Below are 24,998 nucleotides of genomic sequence, written 5' to 3' on the forward strand. Positions count from 1 at the left end.
CCCGGTCCCCCTCTGCCTCAAAAGGGGCATCTTCCCTGTGAGTTTCCCCCTCTGCCTCTGGGGGAGAACTCGGCCTGTGTGTCACGGAAAGGACCCTGCGATTTCTTGAACCATATCTTCCCACTCTTTTGGTTTCGGGAGAAAGCACGTTGAGGGGAAGAATAACAGACACCTACGGCAGAAAGGGTCTTACAGTCTTGTTCACATCTGGCCAGTGTGCTTTTAACTTTGGGCCCAAACAACGAGGGGGGCTCAATGGGGGTATTAAGGAAGGAAGACTTAAAAGGTTCCATGAAGTTGCACAAGCGCATCCAGGCGTGTCGTCTCAAGACCACAGCTGAACCCGCCGCTCTAGCTGCTCCTTCTGATGTGTGAGATATCAATCGCATAGAGGAGCTAGATATAGACTCAGTGGTGGCCAGCTGAGAAGCTACTTTGTCACGGACCTCATCAGACACTGCACCAGCTAAGGTTTCAGAGAGCTCAGAAACCAGATCCTTTTGAAGCCTGGTAAAATGTGCCATATAATTCAGGGACCTGATAGCAAAGGTCGCTGAAGCAAAGGTGCGCTTTCCTATTCTGTCCAGGGCCCGGGACTCTCTGTTAGGTGGATGAACAGTCTGGCTTTCTTCTTCTGACAGATCCTTTTTTGTTGCAGCTGCCACCACCAAAGCATCTACAGAAAGACCTTTGGACCAATGGGGGTCTGAAGCAGGAAGGGACAAGATCTTATCTGGCCTCTGGGAAATAGCTTCAACAGTATCAGGGGCCTTCCAAGCACGCTGCACAATGAACTTGACAAGTTCATTGGCAGGTGGAGTAACCCAGGAGGTAATGGGCCAGGAGCGAAAAGCCTGCAGGAACACAGATTCCACAGGGGTCAGATTAGAGGGCTGCCAGTCACCTCTCTGTTTCAGGATTTCAAGGATATCACCAAAGGATACCTCAGAGGGTGACCGAGGGGATCCTTCCCCCTCATCGAAATCTGTGTCTTCGGTGAGAGACTCCTCTGTGGAGTCCATGTGTTTCCTCTTACATGAACTTTTCCGGTGTACCTCCTCAGCGGGAGAAGCTGGGGAAGACAACGGAAAAGGGGATTCCTGAGGGAATATGTCCTGAGGCCCTTGCACCCAGTGTCCGCTAGGTGCGACTTGTGAAACCAATGTACCAGAGGAGGGCGGAGGTATAGACAGCCCGGTATTGCCAGCAGTTGGAAGGCTGGTCCACCCGGAGAGGAGTGTATGTCAAGGACAGGGGGCACTCCACCACTAAGTGGCTCAGCCTGCCGACCCGGAGTCCCTGGATGGCTGTGGAGCAGCAAGCTATGCGTATCACAGCTGACATCCTGGGTCGTAGCAAAACTTTCCTGCCATGAAGGGAACTGCGGTTCCTTAGTGAGATCCATAAAAGGAACCGCAGATGGAGAAGACTGTACTATATCCATGGACTTCAAAGTCAGTGAGGGAGGAGAATAAGACGGTGTCTTTGGAGATGGGTGATCACCTCCCAAGGAAGGATAGTTCCTGGGGGGAGGAATACCTCTGGCCAAGAATGCCTGGTCCACAAGACGCAACACATCATGTTCAGAAAGACTTCTAGTGGCCCTCACAGAGACTGAGGGAGAAACAGGCTTGTCCACAAAGGAGGCAGACTCGGTGCCCATCTCATCTGATCGCACCGAGGACAACGGTGCTGAGAAAGACTGAACTACTGTAGTCTGCGCCGAAGAAATCATCGGTGCCGATGTGATTGTCTGCACCGACACAGGGATCGGTGCCGAAACTGGAACCAACAGAACTGGAGTCATTAATAAAGGCCTTGGTTCTGAGGAAGATCTCAGAGCCGACGCAGCCAAGGTCTGCACCGACTGAATGGTCGGTGCCGATACAATGGTAAAGGTCTGAACCGAGGAGCCCCTCGGTGCTGATGTGTAGAAGGCTGCAGGAGAGGACGGAGCCGAAGGCCTCGGTGCCGAAGGTCTGGGCACCGAAAGCACTGGGGCTGACTGAATTTTAGCCTTTTTAGATTTTGGTTGGTGAGAGTCCCCAGCCGGGGACAAAGGCAAGGATTTAGCCTTAATAGAAACATCCATTTTCTTATGGGCTTTGGGAGGGGTTGAGACCTCTGGCCCAGAAATAGCCTCTGAAAAGGAAGATTTTAGAAGTCCCTTCAGTAACAGTTTATTTTTCCTTTCTAACAAAGTTCTGTTAGAAAAGTTTTCACATATATCACAAGGTGGTTCAACAGATAAATGGGAAGTTCCCAAACAATAAACACATAAAGAGTGTGCATCAGAAGTAGATAAGTTGTGTCCACAATTAGAACACCGCTTAAACCCTGGACTACCCTTTTTATCTGCCATATTAATAAATAGAAAGTACCAACAATGGTACAAGAGAGTACCCAAAGGTATGAAAGAGAAAGGAAAGGGATTACCAACGATGGTAAAAAGGTTATTTAAAGGACAGAAAAAAGGAACCAGAGGAAATTATGAACGCTAGATGCGATAGGGCAAGAGACAATAAAATATCCACTTTTCTGACAGAAAAGTAATTTGTAAAGCAAATAACAATTGACTGTACTTAGCTCAAGAGAAGAAGCTTGACACGACTAGATGGCAACGCGGCAAACAAAATCTGAGGTAACAGGGAGAGGGGAATTGTGGGTAAGATTTTAGCTTGAGAGTTCATAGGTTGGTACTAGGCTATCAGCCCTAAGGGCCTATACAAGCCTAGCTATAACAATTCCCTGGCTATTTCTTCCCACACTATTTACTTCCTTGGACCCCTGTCTAGCAGGGCAACTGACGTGATCCCCGGGGTGAATTTCCTTTCTCCCATCCAATCGTCAAAGTTCCTTTTGAAGAGGGCCAAAGAGGCACTCTGCTTGACATGTATGGGCAATCTATTCCAGAGTCTGAGGAGTCTCTGGGTCAGGAATCTATCCCTCCAGCATATTTTGTTTATTGTGATGACAAGGTTTAGATCCCTGCAGCATGTGGCTCTGAGGGATTGGGATTTCTTTAAGTGTAGCATGTCCAACAGCTCTGGGTTTGACATAGCCTTGTATGTTAAGCAGAGATCGCCTCTGAGTAGAAGATATGCGACAGAGTATAGCTGGAGTTTTTTAAGGCGGTCAGCATAGTTTGAAGCTGAGGCGAGCTTGGAAAATGGCTGGCTCGAAACTGATATCAATAAGTAAGGAATGAACAAGGATTAACAATATCAGGTCAATTGTTATACTATATGCCAATGCAATTCTACTTACAGTTTATAACACTGAGCTATATGCAACATTACCTATATTATTTTTATCTGCCACAGATAATAATTAAAAATTACCTTGTCATCAGGTGTAGGCGAAAATACCTTCTCGTCAAGGGGATGCCTTGATAAATCAAAGGGATAGGAAGCCACCAAGTCCCCTCCATGGAGACTTGCAGAGAGTACAAAGGGTACTGTCCTCATCCACTTCATTACTGCTTTTGTCTCAGGTGCCACCTATAAAGAAAAAAATGCACGTTCACGCAAACAAAAGTTCATGCACTGAAAAATATTTCCATAAGCTGCTGATATAGCAGTAAATTGGCCATGCCACTTAATACAGCATAATTTATAAACTCTCTAGGGACGGTTAGTGAAATTTAAACTTTGTTGTTGCACTCACACAATGAAAATGAAAATCATATCAGGATGGGACTGCTTTATAGTATACATTGACATGTGTATGTATGTGTGGAAATGCTTGTGTTTGTATGTAGGGGCATGAATGAATGTGTGTGTGTGCACCCAAGGGTCTGAACGTGTGTGTGTGTGTGTGTGTGTGTGTGTGTTTTCATGAAATAGGATGCCTTTGCTGATATGGTGCATGGGCTGCTATGGGGAGCATTAGCATAGCCATATCTAACAAAGCAGTATTCAATTCAAAGACATGGTAATAACCCAGTAATGAAGAATTTTGAAGTGCAGTCTATATCTCTGAATTGGAATATCTCTGTCACACTGATTGTTCAACCTATGCAGGGCTCTTAACACAGGTTGAGAGATATTCTGTAAATCCTGCCAATAATGTTTTACTACCTAACAGTCATAAATTAACATACCAAGGGCATGGTAACCAGCATATTCAACTGTGGACTGCCCAGTAACACAGATGACAATAAAAATATTATACACCAGAATGTCTGTCCATGGTCATTTGTGCATATAATCAATATATATGTGGACATTAATTATATTTTGTAATTTCTTTTTATATATAGGTCTGAATAAGTATGAAACATCTGCAGACATATGGCTATATGTGCCTATTTCTTCATTCTCCAATAACTGGATACAATACTATCTAGAACCATACCTCTCAACTGTACAGATTTTCACAGAATGTCCAGATTTGTGCCTCATATTTTTGGTCCATTTTTAAAAAAACGGGTTTTCTGGCAAATTAGTGGGAAATTATTAAAGACTAAAGTTAGAAAATAATTACAGATGTTTGAGTTTCAGACTTCCTACCCTTCAGAAAATTCATGTTCATGCAAAATCTGTTATTTTATCAACTAAGTTTTTAAGAGCAATATTTAAAAATTGCCCTTATTTTGGGCCTTTGTCCAACTTTTATTTATGGCTTTGCCCAGATTTCTTGCTCTAAGAGGTTGAGAGGTATGTCTAGAACAATTGCATTCTTAACTGTTATGAAGTTTCCAGTGTGAACTACAGTTGTTACTTCTGTCAGAAAATGTCTTCGCTTCACACTTGCTAGAATATATGATTGCTCAAAAAAAGAAATACAAATCAATCACATCAGAGCACAATTGTCATGTCTGTCTATTGTAAGATTTTTCAAACTCCATTTTTGGAATTATGTTTGCCAGAAATGGATATTTAACAAATATACACTGCAAGACTGCTACCAAAAATGTGTTTTCTTTGTCATACAGTACTTATACAGAAAGTTAAATTGAGAAGTGGGTGAGCAGCCTAGAAGAGACTAACACATTTTGTGGATGTGCTGCTTCACCATATTCAGACTGTCAGTGATGAAACATACAGATGTTAATCTTTCTGAAGTCACTGCATATCTTTCCTCAAGGTGCAGTGACCTCAGCATGCGTTCCATTAATAAGAAGTGCAAAAAATGTCTCTCCATGCACAAGAGGTGAACCCTCAACCCATCAGTTGAGGCTGTGTAATTATGTGGATGACTCAGACTTGAAAATGACATGTAAATAAGTAAACATTTTTGGTCCTTGGCAAAGTAACAACAATAAATATATAAACAAATGTGACAGGATTAATTTAACAGCCAAAAAGGACTCACTTCCAGTGATGTAAGAAGAGTGGGGTATGCTATTCATACAAAAAAAAAGACTTTATTCAAATGCAGATATATTACAGTGTCAGACAGCATACTGCTAAGTACAAAGATAAAGGATAGTTGTGTAAAATCTTACCATAACCATAGATGTTCTTTTCTTTACTGCTGTATTATTTTTAACCTGAGGGATCTCACGCCTGAAGGCGACCCAATGTCGGCCAATATACAAAAGTCTTATACTATTGTAGGGTACATGGAAGCGATGTATGCAGATACCATCCTCAGAAGTGAATGCCCTAGCAGGACTGCCAGACTAAGGATATAAAAGGTCAGAAAATCCAAGCAAAACAATCGACCAAGGTGGAAGGAGGGTGGGATAGCAACAGTGAAGGGGACATTGATGGTTATGGTAAGATTTTACACAACTATTCTATGTCCTTCTGTTTACTTGCTGCAGTATTCTTAACTCGAGGAAGAGTGCCAAAGCTCAAGAAGGAAGGGAGGAGGAAGGAGCAGAGCAGCTCTCATTGAAGCCATGTAAAATGGCTTTAGCAAATCCGGCTCTGAATCTGGAAATAAAAGTCTTTTGGGTTTTCACGGTTGGGGGTTGCCACAGCGGAACTCCAGTCCGCTAATGATTGGCAGTGGATTTTTACAGTGCCGAGTTGCCAGCCTGACCCCCAACCTTCAAAGAAGGCACACCCATTCATGCACGTACCTACCTGCATGTCTTTAAATGTCACTTGACCATGGGGAGGACATGCAGACTCCACACAGAAGGTGCTCCAGCCGAGAATCGAAAGGGAGAACCTCTTGCTGTGAGGCGATACCATCCGGGGATGAAAGTTCACAAACAGCTGATCAGATTTCCTGATAGCTTTAGTCTTGTCAAGGTAAAACTAAAGTTGTCTGTGTACATCTAAAGAGTGTACTACTGTCTCACTGTGGTTTTGGGGAGAAGGAAAGAAGGTAGGTAATTGAATGAACTGGTTAAGGGATACCTCATTGACCACTTTTGGCATAAAATAAAGATTTGTTCTCAAGGATACCCTATCCTTATGAAATACCAAGAAGGGGGGCACTGCCATAAGGGCTTGTAGCTCCGACACCCTTCTGGCTGAGGTCAAGGCCACTAGTAAAACAGTTTTCCAAGAGCAATGTTTGAGGGAGGCCAAACATGCGGGCTCAAAAGGGGCCAGGCTCAGCTTTTCTAGAACAAAATTAAGGTCCCAAGGAGAAAGAATAGGTTTCCTGGGAAGCCTAATGTGAAGTATGCCCTTAAGGAATTGTTTCACCTCAAATCTGGATGATAGTGAGGGAGAAAGAGGCACACAAGCATTACTAGCTGACCTGTGCTTTGACAAGAAAAAGCCAAGCCAGCAGACAGCGATTCACACAAGTCAGAAACACTGGGATTTCCACTGTTAGAGGGTCTTGGTTCTTAGAGACACACCAGAGTGAAAATATTTTCCACTTGGAAATGTAAGATTTTCTGGTATTGGGTTTTCTGGGTTCATGCAAAACCCTGAGCATGTCCTCTGAGATTTGGTGTTTGAAGAGGATTAGAGTCCTATCACCCACAGTGTCAGCTGTAGTGTTGACAGGTGTGATTTTATTTTTATTTTATTTACTTAACATTTGTTTACCAGGAAAGTCCGACTTGGAACAAAGCCAATTTTCAGTGGAGGCCCAGGGAGAAATGCTCCAAACGCATGTCTTTGCAATATGTGTGTGTGTATTAGGGATCCTGTGCTCTGTGCGAGTAGGTTCACTCTGTGGGGTAACTTACGGTGATGGTCCTTGACTAAATGTAAAAGAAGGTGGAATCAGTGCTGTTTTGGCCAAAAGGGAGTCACCAGCAAATTTTTGGTTGGTCCTGTTGAATCTTGAACAGGACCTTTGGTATTAGAGGAAGGGGAGGGAATGCATACAGAAACATCCCCTTCCAAGAAAAGGAGAGAGTGTCTATGTTCCAAACCAGAGGACTTGGGACTATGGCACAAAATTGTAGAAGCTGTCTGTTCAGGGGGGAGGCAAATAAGTCTATTTGAGGAATACCCCATTGGTGGACTAGGTCCAGGAACAAGTCGCTGTGAAGCATCCATTTGTGGGACTGAGTCAGGGACCTGTTTAAGGAGTCTGACACAAGATTCCGGATGGAGGGAATGTACACTGCCTGAACAGTCATGTGGTATTGGGCAAGAAATTCCCATACCAGAAGAGCCAACCTGCAAAGAAGATATGATTTGGTTCCCCTCTGCTTGCTCATATACCAGAGGACTGTTATGTTGTCTGTGAACAGTTACAGAGGGCCTGGGCAAAGAACAGGTTGAAATGCCTGTAGAGCTAGTAGTAATGCTTGCATTTCCCTGATGTTGATGTATTCTATTTTTTGGGAGGGAAACCAAATTCCCTGAACTATGAATTTGCCAAAGGATGCTCCCCAGCCCACATCTGATGCATTTGTGTAGAGTTCAAGGACTGGGGTAAGAGCAAGCAGTGGTAGTCCTGGATTTAGTTCTATCTGTTGGATCCACCAGAGCAGTTCCCTCTTTAGGCAAGGAATGAGGGGGACTTTGTATTCTAGTGGGAGAGAATGCTGCGTCTACACCTATCTGAGGAACCACTGGAATTTCCTCATGTGGAGTTTTGCCATTGGTACCATGGGAATGGCTGAAGCCATGAATCTCAGCACCGTGAGGAACTCTCTGGCCGTTATGTGAGTCAAAGGGAGAAGGGACTGAAAGAAGGACTGAAGGTCCTGCACCTTCTGAGGTGGAAGTGACACTGTTATTATATCTGTCTGGATTTGACAACCTAGAAAAATGTGGTCCTGTGAAGGGGTGAGGACTGACTTCCTGTAGATAATGGTGAATCCCCGTTTTCCAATGAGGGAAATAGTCTGCAGGTTTTGGAGTAGAGTGTGGAAAGTTGGGGCGTGTAAGAGCAGGTTGTCCAGGTATGGAAAAATCTGGATGCCCTAAAGTCTGCAAAGTGCAATCACTGGAGCCAGGCATTTTGTGAATACTCTCGGTGCTGTAGAAAGACCAAAGGGCAAGGCAGAGAATTGAAAATACCAGGAACCCACTGAAAAATGTAATAATTTCCTGAACATGGGGTGAATGGGGATGTGAAGGTAAGCATTTATATCTAGAGATGCCATTAATCCTTGTGGAATGATACGGGGGAATAGAGTTTGGGAGTGTCAACATTCTGAAGGTAGGAACTTTTAAGAAGGTGTTGAGATGAGATAAATCCAGGATTGGTCTCCAAGGCTATCCTTTCTGGGTACTAAGAACATTCTTGAATAGAAGCCTTTCCCCTCTTGAGGTTTGAGGAACCTTTTGAATGGTGCCCTGTTGCCAAGCTTCGAAAAGAGCTGTGGGGAGAGGGACAGCTGCTCTCAGGGGGGTTGAGGGATGTCCATGACAGTGGGGGTACAGTGCCAAACCATCTAGTATCCTTTTGATTAAGGAAAGAACCCAGGTATCTTGGGTGATGCTTTCCCAGACCCTGTGTGTGTTTGAAAGGTGAAGGGAAATAAGGGAAACAGAGACATCTGCAGGGTTTTCACAGACTCCCTGCTTTGTCAGGAAATGGCTGCCTTTTGTTGTGAGGGTGGATGAGAACTCCTAGGCTTCTGTTGTCTCTTGCCTCCTCTAGAAGACTTATCAGAGGAGTGCTGAGTGCAGCTATGGACAAAAACAGGCTTAGATGGGAAATTATATGAAACCTGGGCACAGGAGATACCAGGATGTGTTTAACTCTTTTTTGAGTTCCTTTTTATTTTCCCATAAGGACTTATATAGGCAGGCTGCTACCTTAACAAATAAGGCTGGATTGTCTAATGGTGCATCCATTAATTTAGATTTGAAGTCATCCTGAAGGGGCTGCAACCTGAGCCAGGAAAATCTTCTAAGAACTGAACTAGTAGCAGCTGCCCCAAGGTACTCCCCATATGCTTAGCTAACAATTTAAACTGTTGGTTCTCTAAATAAATAGCAAAAGAGTAGAGCCTGCTTCTAAGGGTCTTAGGTACGAAGGACTGGCAAATGCTACAGGACTTGTGGTCATGGTTAGGCCCTAAACAAAAGAGACACCGTGAAATGCTGTCCTTATGTGGAATTTGCCTTCCAAACTGGCACTTGCCCTTCTTGGATGACATAACCAAAACAGTCAAAAGACAAAATATTCCTCAACGGGGCACTTATCTGGCAAAAGGATGAAGTCGCAAACACTGAAACGATCAGACCAAAGGTCGGAATGACATTCTGACTGGCGGCAGAAAAATTCTGAGGATAGTACATGTGTACGTCGCTTTTATAGCCAACATGTGATGTCCCACGTACCCCAGAGTAGTATAAGACTTTTGTATACTGGCCGACATCGGGTCGCCTTTAGGCATGAAATCCCTCAGGTTAAGAATACTGCAGCAAGTGAATAGAAGGACATCATGTTGACCATGTTAGGGTAGTTAGTATTTTGGTTATAGTGATTCTTCTCTAGAATGTAAAACTCTATTGGGGGGTAGTGCTGTATTAAGCTGTTAAGGGCTGATGATTTTCTGGCTTACAGAGAAGTGTGTGCGCAGTAGTTACTTGAGAAAGAACTAAGTGATCTGATAGTTTTAACCAGTTTAATTCCCCGATAGCAGTACTGTGTTCAATTATTACAATTTACTGCAAACTTGGCTATTTGATTACAACACTGCTCAAGTTTGGAGAGTTGAGAAACTTGAAGTTTAGTGAAGATTAAGGTAGCATAGGAGACAGATGGCAGTAAGAAAGAAGAGGCTATACGGCTTCTGGCTATGTCAATGATGTAGTTTTTTTTCTCAGTATAATGTTCACAGTTTTACATGAGTTTTTTTACTCACGTGATACAAGGTGGTCAAATTTCAACTGGTCTTCTATGGTGAGACTCAATAATTTTGCATGTTTTATAATAATTTTGTATGTTTTAATTTTGTTCTATCATAGTATTGTTGGGGCAGAGAAAATAGTGAATGCAGTTATTTTGGCAGATATGTATTTTGTGGGAAAAGCAATAATCTAGTATTTTTTTACGGTTTAGTAGTAGTTGTTGAATTATTTAGTCACATTTCAATTGATATGGATTGTTTTGTAAAGTCTTGGAGTTCAGACAGAGACAGGGACATGGCAAATCAGATTAGAGTCAAGTCATCAGAATATTGAACTAGGGTAGCATTTTTTGTAGCACTACAGAGGTCATTAATGAATAGGTCAAAAAGTATGGGTCCTATTATACAGCAGTATGGGACACCAATAACCATTTCTCTGCTTGTGCTGTTTGAGAGGTAGCTAAGGAACCACTACATTGAAGAGTTGGTGAGCCCTTAAGGTGAGAGTTTATGTAAGAGTTCCTGGTGGCAGATGGTATCAAATGCTTTTGATAAGTGTAGGAAGGTGGTGGAAACTAATTTCTGACTGTTGACAGTATTAACAAAATTCAGCAGAGCAGTAGTTGAGCTGTCATGAGGTCAGAAGCCTTGTTGGGTTGAAGACAGAAGCTTGTGGCCCTTAAGATAGTTGAGAAATTGCATATGAATACATTTGTTAATATTCTTGATAAGGGCAGTAAGATGATAATTGTCCTATAGCTTGATTCCAGCCTTGTGAAGTGGAATAATGAATGATTTTTTTTTCTACAGAAGGGGGACTTTACTTTCAGATATGGCTCAATTTATCAGAATTGAAGCCGGACATGTAATTGCCTCAGCTGCTGTTTTAAGATATTCATTCAAATAACTCAAATAATAATTCAAACTCATTGTTTTTTGGTTGTTTAGCTGCTAAGGATACCATAATGGGGCAGGGTTGGCTTTGACTCTTTGGATTCTGGTGGTGGTGGTGGTGGGGGGGTTGTGTGTTAAGAAAATTTGGGAAGATGATTTTAATGAAGTAGAAGACAGCATCATCTATAGAGAGAGTTTTTACTGACTCCCAGTTAAGGAGATATAGTGTATTAATAAAAGAGTCTTAATGAAAAGCAGTAAGTTTTCTTACCAAGATATGATGATATGTTTTGGGGCTGATGCTTTGGTACTTCATGGTGTAGATGAGTAAATGATCACTTAGGCTGTCTGACAGAGTTTCATGAGAGGATATTTTGTTTGGAAAGGATGTCAGAATCCAATTGAGGATTGATTGTCTGTCTGTGGCTTTGCTACACCTAGTTGGTATGGTTATAAGTTAGGTGAACTTGCACAGATGTATATTACCGTTTGGATTTTCAGGCAGTATAGTTTGCTTAACGATATTAACATCACCCAATATTGCAGATTCAGAAGGGATTTTGAGGAGGCCCTTCCAGTGTTTTAGCATTGTTACCTGAGGGTATGTACATACTTGTGATTACAATTGTCTTGTGTTTAGTTTTATCATGGTTATTTGGAGTTCTGAGTTGGAGAAAGCTGGCAGGATATAGGGGGAAGGCAGATATCTGGTGTGTTTCTGAACAAAAATCTTTGAATCTTACATATCCATAGTTTGTGTCCCCTTAATCGTCTGCGTGGTGTGCTGCTGCCCTGAAGCGAAACGCTACACATTGGATTGCCCCTCCCTGGCGTACTCTTAAAGGTCTCGTGCATCCTCAAATTAGACCTTTCAAGCAAGCCTATCCCTGAAGTGCTCATAATAGCTATTTTAGTGCTTGTATACAGAGTTGCCTCTCGGTACTTGTTGATCCCTGAAGCGAAACGCTACACATTGGATTGCCCCTCCCTGGCGTACTCTTAAAGGTCTCGTGCATCCTCAAATTAGACCTTTCAAGCAAGCCTATCCCTGAAGTGCTCATAATAGCTATTTTAGTGCTTGTATACAGAGTTGCCTCTCGGTACTTGTTGATCCCTGAAGCGAAACGCTACACATTGGATTGCCCCTCCCTGGCGTACTCTTAAAGGTCTCGTGCATCCTCAAATTAGACCTTTCAAGCAAGCCTATCCCTGAAGTGCTCATAATAGCTATTTTAGTGCTTGTATACAGAGTTGCCTCTCGGTACTTGTTGATCCCTGAAGCGAAACGCTACACATTGGATTGCCCCTCCCTGGCATACTCTTAAAGGTCTCGTGCATCCTCAAATTAGACCTTTCAAGCAAGCCTATCCCTGAAGTGCTCATAATAGCTATTTTAGTGCTTGTATACAGAGTTGCCTCTCGGTACTTGTTGATGTATGTCCTTTGTGATACTTTTTTTAAATTATATAATTAGCTAAAGTGAGCAGCACGCTCGTGGAACCTCCCTAGGTCTTTGTTGCCCCTCTAGTCTATCACTACTGTATTAGGTAGTTTTCTGCCCTTACTCTATAATTATTGACTTTCTCCTCCTTGCCAAGGTAGACTGGTATTAACAGTAGCTACTATTCTTACTCACACTAACATTTCCTCCCTTACTTTTTTCCCTCAAATTACCTTTGCTGAAGCATTTCTTTTTTCCTACCTTACTACTGTTATAATAGGAATTGTTTGTAACCTAAAGGAGGGCTGGTTCTGGAATTACACTCCCTAATATTGCTCTCCTTAGCTAACTACCTTTTTGCTTATAACCTGCACTATTTTTAGTAGCTCCTCTAGTATTTTTCCTCCAAACATTACAATACTATTACCTGGCCATGCTACAGCTCTCATGCTGGGCTGATTGATTACGCACTCTCCTCTAGCTGTTTCTGCCCTGCTCCGCTCCCCTCCCTACCCCCTTATCCCACCCACCCTACGTGCTCCTACTCTTATACCTCACAAACCACACCTCCTCCCTTATTACACCTATCCCAGCTAACCATCCTCTTGTAAAAGTCCTCCCCTCTTGACTACCTCACTATCCTTAACACCCTCTTTTTGCTTCCTTGTCTACACACCACACCTTAACTTTCTCCTTCAACTCTCACCTTCTCTCACTCCTTTATACTACTAGTTACCTTCTGTATTTTTACACCTTCCTGCTTTAAACGCTCCTTTCCATCCCCTCAATATGTCATTCAAATCTAATACAAATCTATCCAAGATCCCTCATACCAAATCTATCCTTGCTAAGACATTACTCCTACTCACTCTTTCTGTACTTCTCTCTCTACCCCATCTCCTCACATCATATGAACAAAACCTTAATCTTGACATTAATTATTGTTTCAAACAAACAGACTCAGATCTTTCATCCCATAAACTACCTCATTTAAATATTACATCTACCTCTTCCTACCTCCTTGCTAGATATCATCAACTTACCCACATTAAATGTAATCACCTTGTGCTAAGACGACTAAGATACCTTTCTTGCTTCTCTTCTAATTCGTCCTTACCATTTATCCTCTCAACCCTAAAGGATGGTGATATACATCCCAACCCAGGGCCCTTAAATACCTCTCTTGAAACCAGTCCCATTCCTTTAAGCTCCACCTTGCCATCACCAATCTCTAACTCTACTTCTTTACTTATAGGACATCTTAATATCCGAAGTATCAACAACAAGGTTACCCACCTTCATTCTCTTATTGACTATCATTCCTTTGATATTCTATGTCTAACAGAAACCTGGTTAAAACCCTGTACTAAAGATAGCGAAGTCATTCCTCCAGGCTATAATATCCTTAGACTTGACCATAATTCCCGTAAGGGTGGGGGTGTAGCTCTACTATTTAAAACGGTACTTCAAGTATCCTCAGTACCTTATGTTTCACAAGAAACCACCAAAGCTGAACTCCTTATTTCTAAACTACAACTAAACCCTAATAAGTCAATCTATATCATTTGTATTTATCTACCTCCTGGAAACAACTCTACTATTATAGAAAATATCCTTAACTGGGCATCTTCCACATACCCACAAGAAACTATCATCCTGGGTGACCTTAATCTTGACTGGTCCTCTGTTAACTCAGATAACCCTGCTACTCATATAAATCTCCATGGCTTTACTCAGACAATAAACACTACAACCAGGATTAATAAACCTAATAATAAAGAAAGTATATTGGACTGGATTCTTGTTAATAAACCTCAACAAACATATCTGACTGGTACCCTACCTGATGACATTAGTGATCATACCTTAACCTACATCATAAGACATAAGAATAGTACTTCTAATACTACAATCTTTAGAATCTCAAGAAGTCAGAAACATTTTAGCCCTCTCCTATTTCAAACTGAATTGAATGCCTGTAACTGGCATCCTCTAAAATCTCTCCCACTTGAAGATGCTGTTAAATACTTCAATGACAAATTTCTTTCAATCCTTGATAATCATGCTCCAAAACGAACCATCAGAGTAAAAACTAAACATGCCCCCTGGCTAACTAAGGAAACTAGACAAAAAGTGTTGCTTAGAAACAAATCCTGGATAAAATGGAGAACTAGTAAATCTCCCTTACATCATCAAACCTTTAAATACCTGAGAAACAGTACCAAAAAAGCCATACTTTCAGATAAAAAAACTACTATAGTAATCTTCAGAAAATAAATCAAAACAATCCACAGAAAGTCTGGACTTATTTAAACAAACTTCTGCACCCTGGACAGACTACAACTCCCCCCCCACCTCTGGGTCAGACAAAGACACAGCCCATGAAACTGCCAATACCTTTAATTCCTTCTTTATTGACACTATTAACTCTCTGGCCTCTCACCTCTCCATTGACTATTCTAGTATCCCGGATCTCTCATCTCTTAATTGTCCTATGTTTAAACTACAAGCTATCCCTACCACCTTTATACAAAAATGCATCCAAAAACTTAAACCTTGCACTCCCTCTGCTACCATCCGAATTTCTTCAAAAAGCAGCAAGTGAAATAGCCTATCCTATATCTATCCTTATTAACAGAACCATTAGTGAAGAAACAATCCCTGATATCTGGAAAATCTCTTATGTTATCCCATTACACAAGGGAGGCAGCTCGACTGAATACAATAATTATAGGCCCATTGCACTCTTGTCACCACTTGCAAAAATCATGGAGAAATGTGTACATTATCAGTTAATGAACCATCTAACTAAACATAACATACTAACTAATTGCCAACATGGCTTTAGACCATCTCATAGTACTACCACCGCTCTCCTTTCCTTCACTGACTTCATCAATAAAAACCGTAATAATAATATTTTATCATCAGCTCTATTTTTAGATCTCTCCAAAGCCTTTGATATGGTCAATCACTCCCTGATCATACAAATTCTGAAATCTCTTTCTCTAGAACCCAAGTGTATTCATTGGTTTACTTCCTACCTCAATAACAGGAAACAGGCAGTCCTCTGGGACAACAAACTCTCTTCTCTCTTACCAATCTCTCTTGGTGTCCCCCAAGGCTCTATTCTTGGTCCGCTTCTATTCTCCCTTTTCATAAATGACCTTCAGGTAGCTATACCACAGGCAACATGCATACAATATGCTGATGATTCCACACTTATTTGCTCTGCTAAAACAATCTCTGAACTACAAACTACTGCACAAAATGTATTTAACAATGTAGAGTCTTAGTTCTTAAAACGTTGCCTACTTTTGAATGCTAAAAAAAACAAACTCCTCCTATTTAAACCAACTGCTAGGTCCCCCCCTTTAGAATTTTCTATTTCCTCCAGTAATGGCACCCTTATAACACCTGATTCTACTACCAAGCTGCTAGGTGTCACAATAGATAACTGCCTCACCTTTGATTATCACATTAATAATACTATTAAAACTGTAAACAAAAAGCTGGGCGCCTTATACAGAATCAAAACGTTTCTAACTCCTACAGCCAAAGCTACACTTGCCCACTCTCATCTGGCCTCTACCCTTCTCTATGCATCGCCCATTTGCACTAACCTAAAGAAAACTAACCTATCTACTTATAACAACATAGCCAGATTTGTTACCGGAAACAAATTTAGGACTCATCACTGTCTAAACCTACAACAACTTCACTGGCTTGAACTAGAAAACTCATTGCTTCTTTCCCAACTTACATTTGTCCACAGGTTTTTCTATCATCCCAATAATACTCCTATACTATCCAACCTCTTTACTCCATATACCAACCTCAATTCACTTCGCTCCTCAAATAAACTTCTTGTAACCTTAACTAAAACTAATAACTGTGCTGGTGCTGCCCTTTTCTCTAACTCCATTAGTAAGTACTGGAATCATCTCCCTTCTGAACTAACTTCCATTCCATCCTTGGCTCTCTTTAAGCAAAAACTCAAAATATACCTTAAAAAACATTGGCTATGCTCTTGCTTTAACCCTGATTAAACTTGCTCTACCTCCTCTCATTATGCTCCCTCTCCCTGCTAGCCTAGCACCTCTCTACAAAGGCTGTCCTGCCTTCTCTACTCTTTTCTAGTAATTACTGGAATTTTAAGTTTGAATGTCTTTTCTTTGTTTGACTGCTAATTATCTTTTCTTGCCTAAAATGTTTATATTCAACTTTTGATCATGTATACATTATGTAGTTAGACTCGTAGAGTGTAGTTATGTAAACTAATTTATCTCTTGATATTACTTCTTTTGTATTATATTACTATTTGTCTCTATATGGAGCTTTTCTCCCCGGGCCTCTGCTGAAAATGGAAATATATCCAGTCAGACTAGCCCGGTTAACAAATGTAAAATAAAATAAAATAAAAAAAAGCAACACTGTCAGCTTTTTTGTTGTCTCTGTCTAATCTGATACTGTTATAGACTAATGGAGCAATTTTCTAATGCTTTTGTTTCCTGGAAGCCAATCTGGTGGTTCCCCTGCCATAAACAAACTGTACAACAGAAGGAAGAAACTGTTGCAAAAGAGAGTAAAATCCCATGAGTGGAGGAGCTCCCTGGTCAACCTCAGTAAGAAGCTGAGATCCCTTATAAGATCCTCCAAAGCTAGTTACGAAAACAAAATCGCCACTACATCCAAGGACAAGCACAAAGCATTCTATAGCTATGTCAAGAATCTAGATGGCAACACCCAGATCTGCTCTGAGTTACAACATAAAGGCACGAAGATTACAGAACCAACTGATATTGTCAACATCCTGGCAGATAGGTTCAGTGCTAACTTTACCCCCTCTCACTCCCTAAAAGGCCCATATCTATACAGGAAGAATGCAGAGTCCCTGTAATCACAACTATGTAGATAAAAGTTGCACTCTCTAAAGCTAAAAACACAGCATCCATGGGACCGGACAACATCCCAGGCTGCATTTTACATGAACTTCAGAACGTAATGGCTCCCCACTTAAGCACCATGTTCAATAATAGCCTCGCATCAGGCTTTGTGCCCACTGAATGCCGCACAGCAACAGTTATCCCACTCCACAAAGGGGGAGCCACCACTGATCCCGGGAACTATCGACCTATTAGCCTGATGAGCCTGGTCTGCAAAGCCATGGAACGTATCATCATAGAACTCATAAACAAAGACATTGGTAACCTCCAAACTCTGGATCCCACCCAGATCGGGTTTGTGAAAGGCAGATCATGCTTCCTGAACCAGATCGACTTTGAGGCAGTCACCAAAGCCGTGGATGAGGGTAAGGTGGTTCCACACAGCCTATCTTGACCTCACCAAGGCTTTCGACACCATCCACCATTCTGGAATTATAGCTAAACTCACTAAACTAGGTATAAATCCCTACGTCACAAGATGGGTTGCCAACTGGCTCACTGACAGAACCCACACTGTAAAAGTTGCAGACTCCAAATCTGACCTCAAAGCAGTGACAAGTGGAGTACCACAGGGTTCCATCCAGGGACCTCTCCTGTTTGGCATCTACTTCTCTGAAGTACAGGCTAACACAGAAGGCCTCTGGTTAATGAATTTTGCAGATGACTGCAAGCTAGGAGCCATAGTCAAGTCCCCAAATGATGTGGACATCCTACAGAAGGGCCTCACTGAGACAGATGCCTGGTGTCAGAGCCATGGCTGCAAGCTCAATGCTAAAAAGTGCAGTGTCATCCCCTTTGGTAAAAACTCTGTACCCATGAACTACCACATAGGCAGCAATCTACTTAACACCGAATGCGTGATAAGGGACCTTGGGACCCAGGTGGACAGTAGTCTCTCCTTTGATAGTCACATCGCCACAGTAGTCAGGAAGTCCTTCTACGTGGCACAACTCATCATAAAAGGGTTCTCGTCCAGGAAAAAAGAGGTCATTGTTCCCCTCTACTCGTCATTCATTAAACCCATTATAGAGTACAACGCCCCTTTTGGAATGTACCTCACAAGACCTCTGCAACAGCTGGAAAGGCCACAGAAATACCTCACAAAGAGGATTACTGGCCTCAAACAAATGCCCTACACTGACCGCCTCAAAAAACTCCAGCTTTACTCCGTAGCATATCGCCTACTCGGAGGTGATCTCTGACTAACATATAAAGCTATGTCAAACCCAGAGCTGCTGGACATGCTACACCTAAAGAAATCCCAATCCCTCCGAGCTACATGCTCTAGGGACCTACACCTTGTCACCACAATAAACAGGACTTGCTGGAGGGATAGATTCCTGTCCCAGAGACTTCCCATACTCTGGAACAAGCTACCCATCTATGTCAAGCAAAGTTCTTCATTAGCACTCTTCAAGAAAAATTTTGATGAGTGGATGGGAAATAGGAAATACACCCCGGGATCACTTCTGTGTCTCTGCTGGACAGTGGCACAGGAAAATAACTTTCTTGGGTGGCGTAAGTTATGGAACCTTGCTGGCTAGGCTTACGTAGGCCCTTGGGCCGATAGCCTAATACCTACCTATGAACCTATGGTGCAGCCAGGATTCTGTGGCAACTAAGATGACTGGAGAATGCACTGCTATCCATGCACACACTTCATGATGTTTGCTATAAATACTTTTTAAACTGGTATGGTGTATATATATATATATATATATATATATATATATATATATTTTTTTTTATATTAAGGCCAGGGTAGGACTGTGGGTGAAATGCTAGTGATAACGGAGCTGAAGGGGATATGCTACCTGGTGCTTGTATATGCTGAGTTATGCCTGGGTTTTGGTGGATGCCACAGCTAAGTTTTATGGTTATGGAGGTATGATGACATGGGTAGAAGCATTTTTCTTGCTTTTATGTTTAATATCCAATTTGTGAGTAAATGGTTGTTGCTTTGGATAATTGTACTTCAACAGTAGGATATATGAGGATGGCGCAGTGAATGCATTGTCACCTCACAGCAAGAGGTTCTCCGGTTCGATTCTCAGCTGGGATGCCTTTTGTGTGGAGTCAGTATGTCCTCCCTGCGTTCATTTCGGTTTCCTCCGGGTGCACCGGTTTTCTCCCAAGTTACAAAGACATGCATCTGGAGCATTTCTCTCCGTGCCTCCGCTGAAAACTGGCTTTGTTCCAAGTTGGACTTTCCCAGTAAACAAATGTTAAACAAATAAATAAATTTGTGCTAATAAAGATAGGTTGTGATTGGAAGATAAGGTTCAGAAGTATTTTGCTTGGAGAATACAATGTAAGAGTTTTGCTGGAATTGTAAAGTTTATGGATGTTGGTAGGATGTTGTGTGTAAGTAAGAGAAAAGGTTGGGTTTGGATTAGACTCTGAAGTTATTTTAGCTCATGGCCACTAGCAAATTCCTCCCTTACCCGTAATGCCCTATCCCTTAACATACCTCAGATCTTGTTTTCTGGTTTACATAACCAAAGAAATAATAATATTACTATTCTGGTAGAGGAAACAAATATCTGGAGCTCAATGTAAGCCACAGTGGTGTCATTATAAGCTCTTGCTCTTCCAGAAGTCATTAGTCAAAAATGTAGGGGGATGGTGGGAGATGAGTTGAGGAAGAATGAAAATGGACAACACAGATGGAATGTTATGCTAAGTACATAACTTTTTTATCTGATGTTGTCAATTTTCACACATTCCTCAAGAGTTGAGACAGAGTCCACAGCTACCTAAAACCCGGGTGGACTCGCAGGAAGGATATTCATGAGCACAGTTGAGCCAAAGGCTGTTCTTCAAGACCAGATCCAATTTGTAAAGAGTAATAAAGATATGAAGATAAGTGCAAGCTGCAACCATACATATGTCGTCCATGGAAGCCCTACATAAAAATTGTCAAGATGCTGCCATGGACCTGGCTGAATGGGCTCTTCAAGGTTTTGGCAAGGACAAAGCCAGCTTGTTGCAGACAAACGACATGCAATCCATAAGCCATCCAGCTAGAATTACTTTTGTAACTGGCTTACCCAATTTAGAATCCGCAAAGGAAACAAATAATTGATCTGTTTTTCTGATGTCCTTTGTTCTATACAAATAGAAATGTAATTGTCTATGAATATCCAATAAGTGTAATATATATATTCACCTTTGTTTGTAAAATTTGGAAAGAAAATTGGCGCATTAATGGACTGGTTTATGTTTGATTCTGGCACCAACTTAGAAAGGAAAGAAGGATTGGTTCGTAATGTCATCCTAACCCTATGAAAAATCAAGTAGGGAGGTTTAGAAGATAATGAATGGAGTTCTCACATCCTTCTAGCAGAGGTGATGGCTACCAAAAAATATAGTCTTCTAGGCAGAAACTGCAGATCACATTTTGCTGCTGATTCAAATGGGGAATTAATTAAGGCTTGTAGTCCTAAATTTAAGTCCCATGCAGGAGTTGGATCCTTACACGGGGGTTTCAAAAGAGTACCTTTCAAGAAGGCCTTACAAATTTTTGATGAAGCCAGGGTGGAGTTCTCAATTCCTATGTGAAAAGTAGAGATGGCAGCTGGTTGAACTCTAACAGTTGAGGTGCTAGCTCCTTCACTGAAAATTGCTGCCAACATTTCAAGGGCACTATGTACATGAGCTGAAAAGGGGATCAATATGTCTCTGATGTGCCCAAAAGCAAAAAGTTTTCTAGTGGAAGCTTTATGAGAAGACAGAAGTATATGATGGACTGGAAGGAGAACATATCTTGTCTGGCTATCAACAGAAGTGGTGAAACCACATTGTCAGCGTTTGAGATATTCGGGTGAATCATTTCCATCTGGTGAGACAGGAGGTCTGAAATCGGATCCAGAATCCAAAGTGGTAGACTAGATGAGACCAAAGGGGAAACAAATCTGTCGGGACCTGTAAGGTGCAATGAGAATTACTTTGCTCTTCAACCAAAAAGCTTTCTGCTGAAATTTATGGATCAAGGCAGTTGTGAGATACGCACAGAGGAGACCGGGGAGGGGGCAACTGTGCATTAGAGCATCTTTTGGTGATTCTCCTGGTGGGGGGATTAGGGCAAAGAAGCTGCTGCACTTGTTGTTTAGGGGAGATGCAAAGAGGTTGCAGCAAGGCTAGCCCCATTGAAAAAAATAATTTCTGCCATCTTCATGTTGAGAGACCACTCCTAATGTAGTAGAATGGACCTGCTCAATCTGTCTACTATGATGATGGACTTCCCCAGAATGTGCGTTGCCATCAGAAATCAGTTGGATGAGATCGCCCATTGCCACATACTTACAGCTTCTCAACACAAGAGGTAAGACCTGGTTCCTCCTTGTTTGTTGATGTAGCAAACCACTGACATATTGCCAGTCTGAATTGCAAATGACCTGAAAGAGAGACAGTTTTGGAAGGCCTGCAATGCTAAGAGTACCGTTCTCACTTTCAAGACATTGATATGCATATTGGTCTCTTTGGGGGGACAATGCCTTGGACTGTTTTCCCCAGGAAGTGTCCCCTACCCTATCTTGGAAGTGTCCGTGGTCACTACGGCCTTGGGCTGAGGAAGAATGAAGGGACAGCCTTGCAGAACTTAATCTGATCAAATCCACCACCAAAGGATTCTTTTGCATGCCAGGGTAATCCTTATCTGGGCGGACATGTGTTGATAAAGAATAGACCATTGTGTTGTGAACATCCATTGAAGAATTCTCATATGAAATCTTGCTAAGGGAACTACAACTATAGCTGCAGACATTGATCCCAAGGTTTGTAGGATCAGTTGGTCTGAGAGTGTGGAATTGTGAATAATCTTTCTGACCTGGAATCTGACGGTCTGTACTCTTGAGAGAGGAAGTAAAGTTGTCACTGACCTTGTACTGAAAATCACTCCTATGAACTCTGATGTCTGATTCAGTTCTAGCTACGATTTGTTGTAATTTATGGTGATCCCTAAACTGGAGCAAGTCTGAAGTACCTGGTCTTGAGATCTTATCAGTAGATGCCTAGACGGGGTCGTAATGATCCAGTCGTCCAAGTATGGAGACACTTGGAATCCCTGCAGTCTCATGTGAGCTATTACTACTGCATGCATTTGGTGAACACCATGAGGGGTATGGTTAGGCCATAGGGCAGTGCTCTGAACTGGTAATGACTGGCTCCTAGCTGTAATTGTAAATACATTCTGGATTGTCTGTTCTTTTTTATGTGATAGTACATGTCCTGAAGGTCTATCGAGCACATCTAGTCGTCCTTGCACAGAAGGGTCAGAATGGACTGAACTGTGAATATCTAGAACTTGGTGTGCTGAACTGATTTGTTCAGACTGTTGAGATCCAAAATCGGTCCCCAGTACCCTGTTTTCTTAGGCACTAAAAAGAATCTTGAGTAAGTACTGGATTCCATCTGGTCTGGTGGGACCTCTTAGATGACTCTTTTTTTCTTGCATCTTTTGTATTTCTAGTGCTGCTGCTTTCCCTTGACTGACTGGAACATCAGGAATTTTGTATACAGGTGGTGTGGTAGTAAAAAGGGAATTATATAACCTCTGGAAATAATCCTCTGCACCTAAGTATCTTTTCTAATGTCTAGCCAGGCTCTCTGGTGCAGGGATAAACGACCTCTGACTGTCTCAAGAGGCAGATGATCAGGACTCCTTTCAGAAGCGCTGTTGGGGTCTGGTGGAGAAGGCGACTCTGGACCCCTGGTTCTGTAAGCCTTCTCTGCCACATGGGCAGTGTCTTCCATTAGAGTTCCCTCCCTTTGCCTCTGGGAAATATCTCCATGTGGATCTTGGAAAGGACAATGGGACTTCCTGAACCACATTTTCCAACATCCTTGTTGATTCCTGGGAAAGGTCCTTTGAGGAGTCAAAAATGTACACCCACTGCAGAGAGAATCATTCCATCTTTCTTGCATATGGAGTGTGTCTCTTTAACTTTAGGGCCGAACAAACAGCTTCTGTCAAAAGGAGCACTGATGAAAGAAGACCTGAAGGCTCCGCAAAGTCACATAAGCTCATCCAAGCATGTCTCCTAATAGAAATGTCTGAACCTACCGCCCTTACCTTCAGCCACATGGGCGAGTTAGTGATTGATTGAAGGGTAGCCAACTTCAAGGCCACAGAAAACTGAGGCTCAGGTGTACTGGTCCCCAAGAGGGAGTTTGAAAGTTCTTTAATCAGACCCATCTGTAATCTCTTGAAGTGTGCCAAACAATTCATTGATCTGAGTGCAAATGTCGCTGAAGCATACACATGCTTCCCAAATCTGTCCAATGCCCTAAATTCCCATACAGGAGGATGAATAAAATAACTCTGCTCTGTAAGTTCTTTTTTGGTGGCCACCACCACGAACATGGCATCTATGGAAACTCCCTTGTTCCAAAATTTCTTTCCTGCAGGTGGTACCAAAATCTGGTATGTTTTTTTGGAGACTGGCTCAACTGTGTCAGGTTCCTTCCAGGTGTGATTAGAGATCAAATCAATGAGCTCGTCAGCATGCAAAGTCAACCAGAAGGTAGATGGGCCAGACCCAAAGGCATCCAGAATACAGATTCCTCTTTGTTAGTATTATCAGTGGACCAATCACCCCTCTATTTAAGGATTTCTAGAATGTCTCCAAATGACATGTTTTCAGATGGAGATCTTGAGGACCCTACCCCCATCATCGAAATCTGTATCTTCCCTGAGGGAAGTCCAAGTGCCTCTCTTGCATTTTCTCTGCCTAGGGACTTCTTTGGTAGGGTGTTCTGAAGGAGTATCGAAAGAAATAGTAATACGCTGCTGGGTAGCCTGGAGACTTTTGGCTGGCTGCCCTGTGGAGTGGAATGACGGGGCTCAAGGCACAGAAACATATGGGATTCAGAGGGGAGATCTGAGAGGGGAGGAACTGTCCATCCTGCAGAAACAGAGAAAACTCTCTCCACCACCTCAAAGGCAGAATGCTCTGAGGAGAAAGAAGTTGATGGAGCCGAGAAGCCAAGCTTCCAACCCATTGACTCCCCCTGCCCCAAAGGCGATCTACCCAAGGCAGTGGTGAAAGCTGAGCTAATCAATGCTGAAAGTCTGAGGGGTAGAGACAGCTCTGACAACTTCAGAATCAACTAAAGCCTTGGAACTGACAGGGACGCTTCAGCTCCGAATGTCATATGGATCTAAAACCAGTGGAGTCAGTGCACTCAGAGAAAGTCTTGGAGCTGAAGGCATTATGATCTTTGGATCCAATCTAGATGGTTCTGAAAGCCTCGGATCCAAGGGCTTCGAAACAATATGTCAGATCAGAGAAAGAGCCAAGATCAGTGGTGTAGGGCAACTAGGACTTCCTGACCCAAAAGGGTAGGAACCGAAAGGACTACCCTTTTGTATCTGCGTTGAAAGAGACTTCTTCATCATTCTGTCCACATCAGCCTCGGTCAGACTTCTGGAATAATGAGATGATGTCACTGATGGTCATCTAGAGTGATGGTGGGACTCCAAGAAACGGAAGGTACTTAAGATGGTAACAGATCTATAGAGGAAGAATAGGAAGTTATTGGT

The 24,998-nt window shown here is 42.3% G+C and overlaps 1 protein-coding gene across 1 annotated transcript in view; it reads right to left on the reverse strand.

The window, feature by feature from the left end:
• Positions 1-24,998, reverse strand: part of CPZ (carboxypeptidase Z) — a 1,352,173-nt gene that overhangs the window by 289,617 nt on the left and 1,037,558 nt on the right. Inside the window, exon 7 of the mRNA XM_044067099.1 lies at positions 3,342-3,500. Coding sequence (XP_043923034.1) covers positions 3,342-3,500 — 159 coding nt within the window. The remainder of the gene's footprint in view (positions 1-3,341; positions 3,501-24,998) is intronic.

The sequence above is a fragment of the Protopterus annectens genome, chromosome 3.part1 (assembly GCF_019279795.1).
Source record: "Protopterus annectens isolate FY-2018-M chromosome 3.part1, PAN1.0, whole genome shotgun sequence".
Classification (NCBI taxonomy): domain Eukaryota; kingdom Metazoa; phylum Chordata; order Ceratodontiformes; family Protopteridae; genus Protopterus; species Protopterus annectens.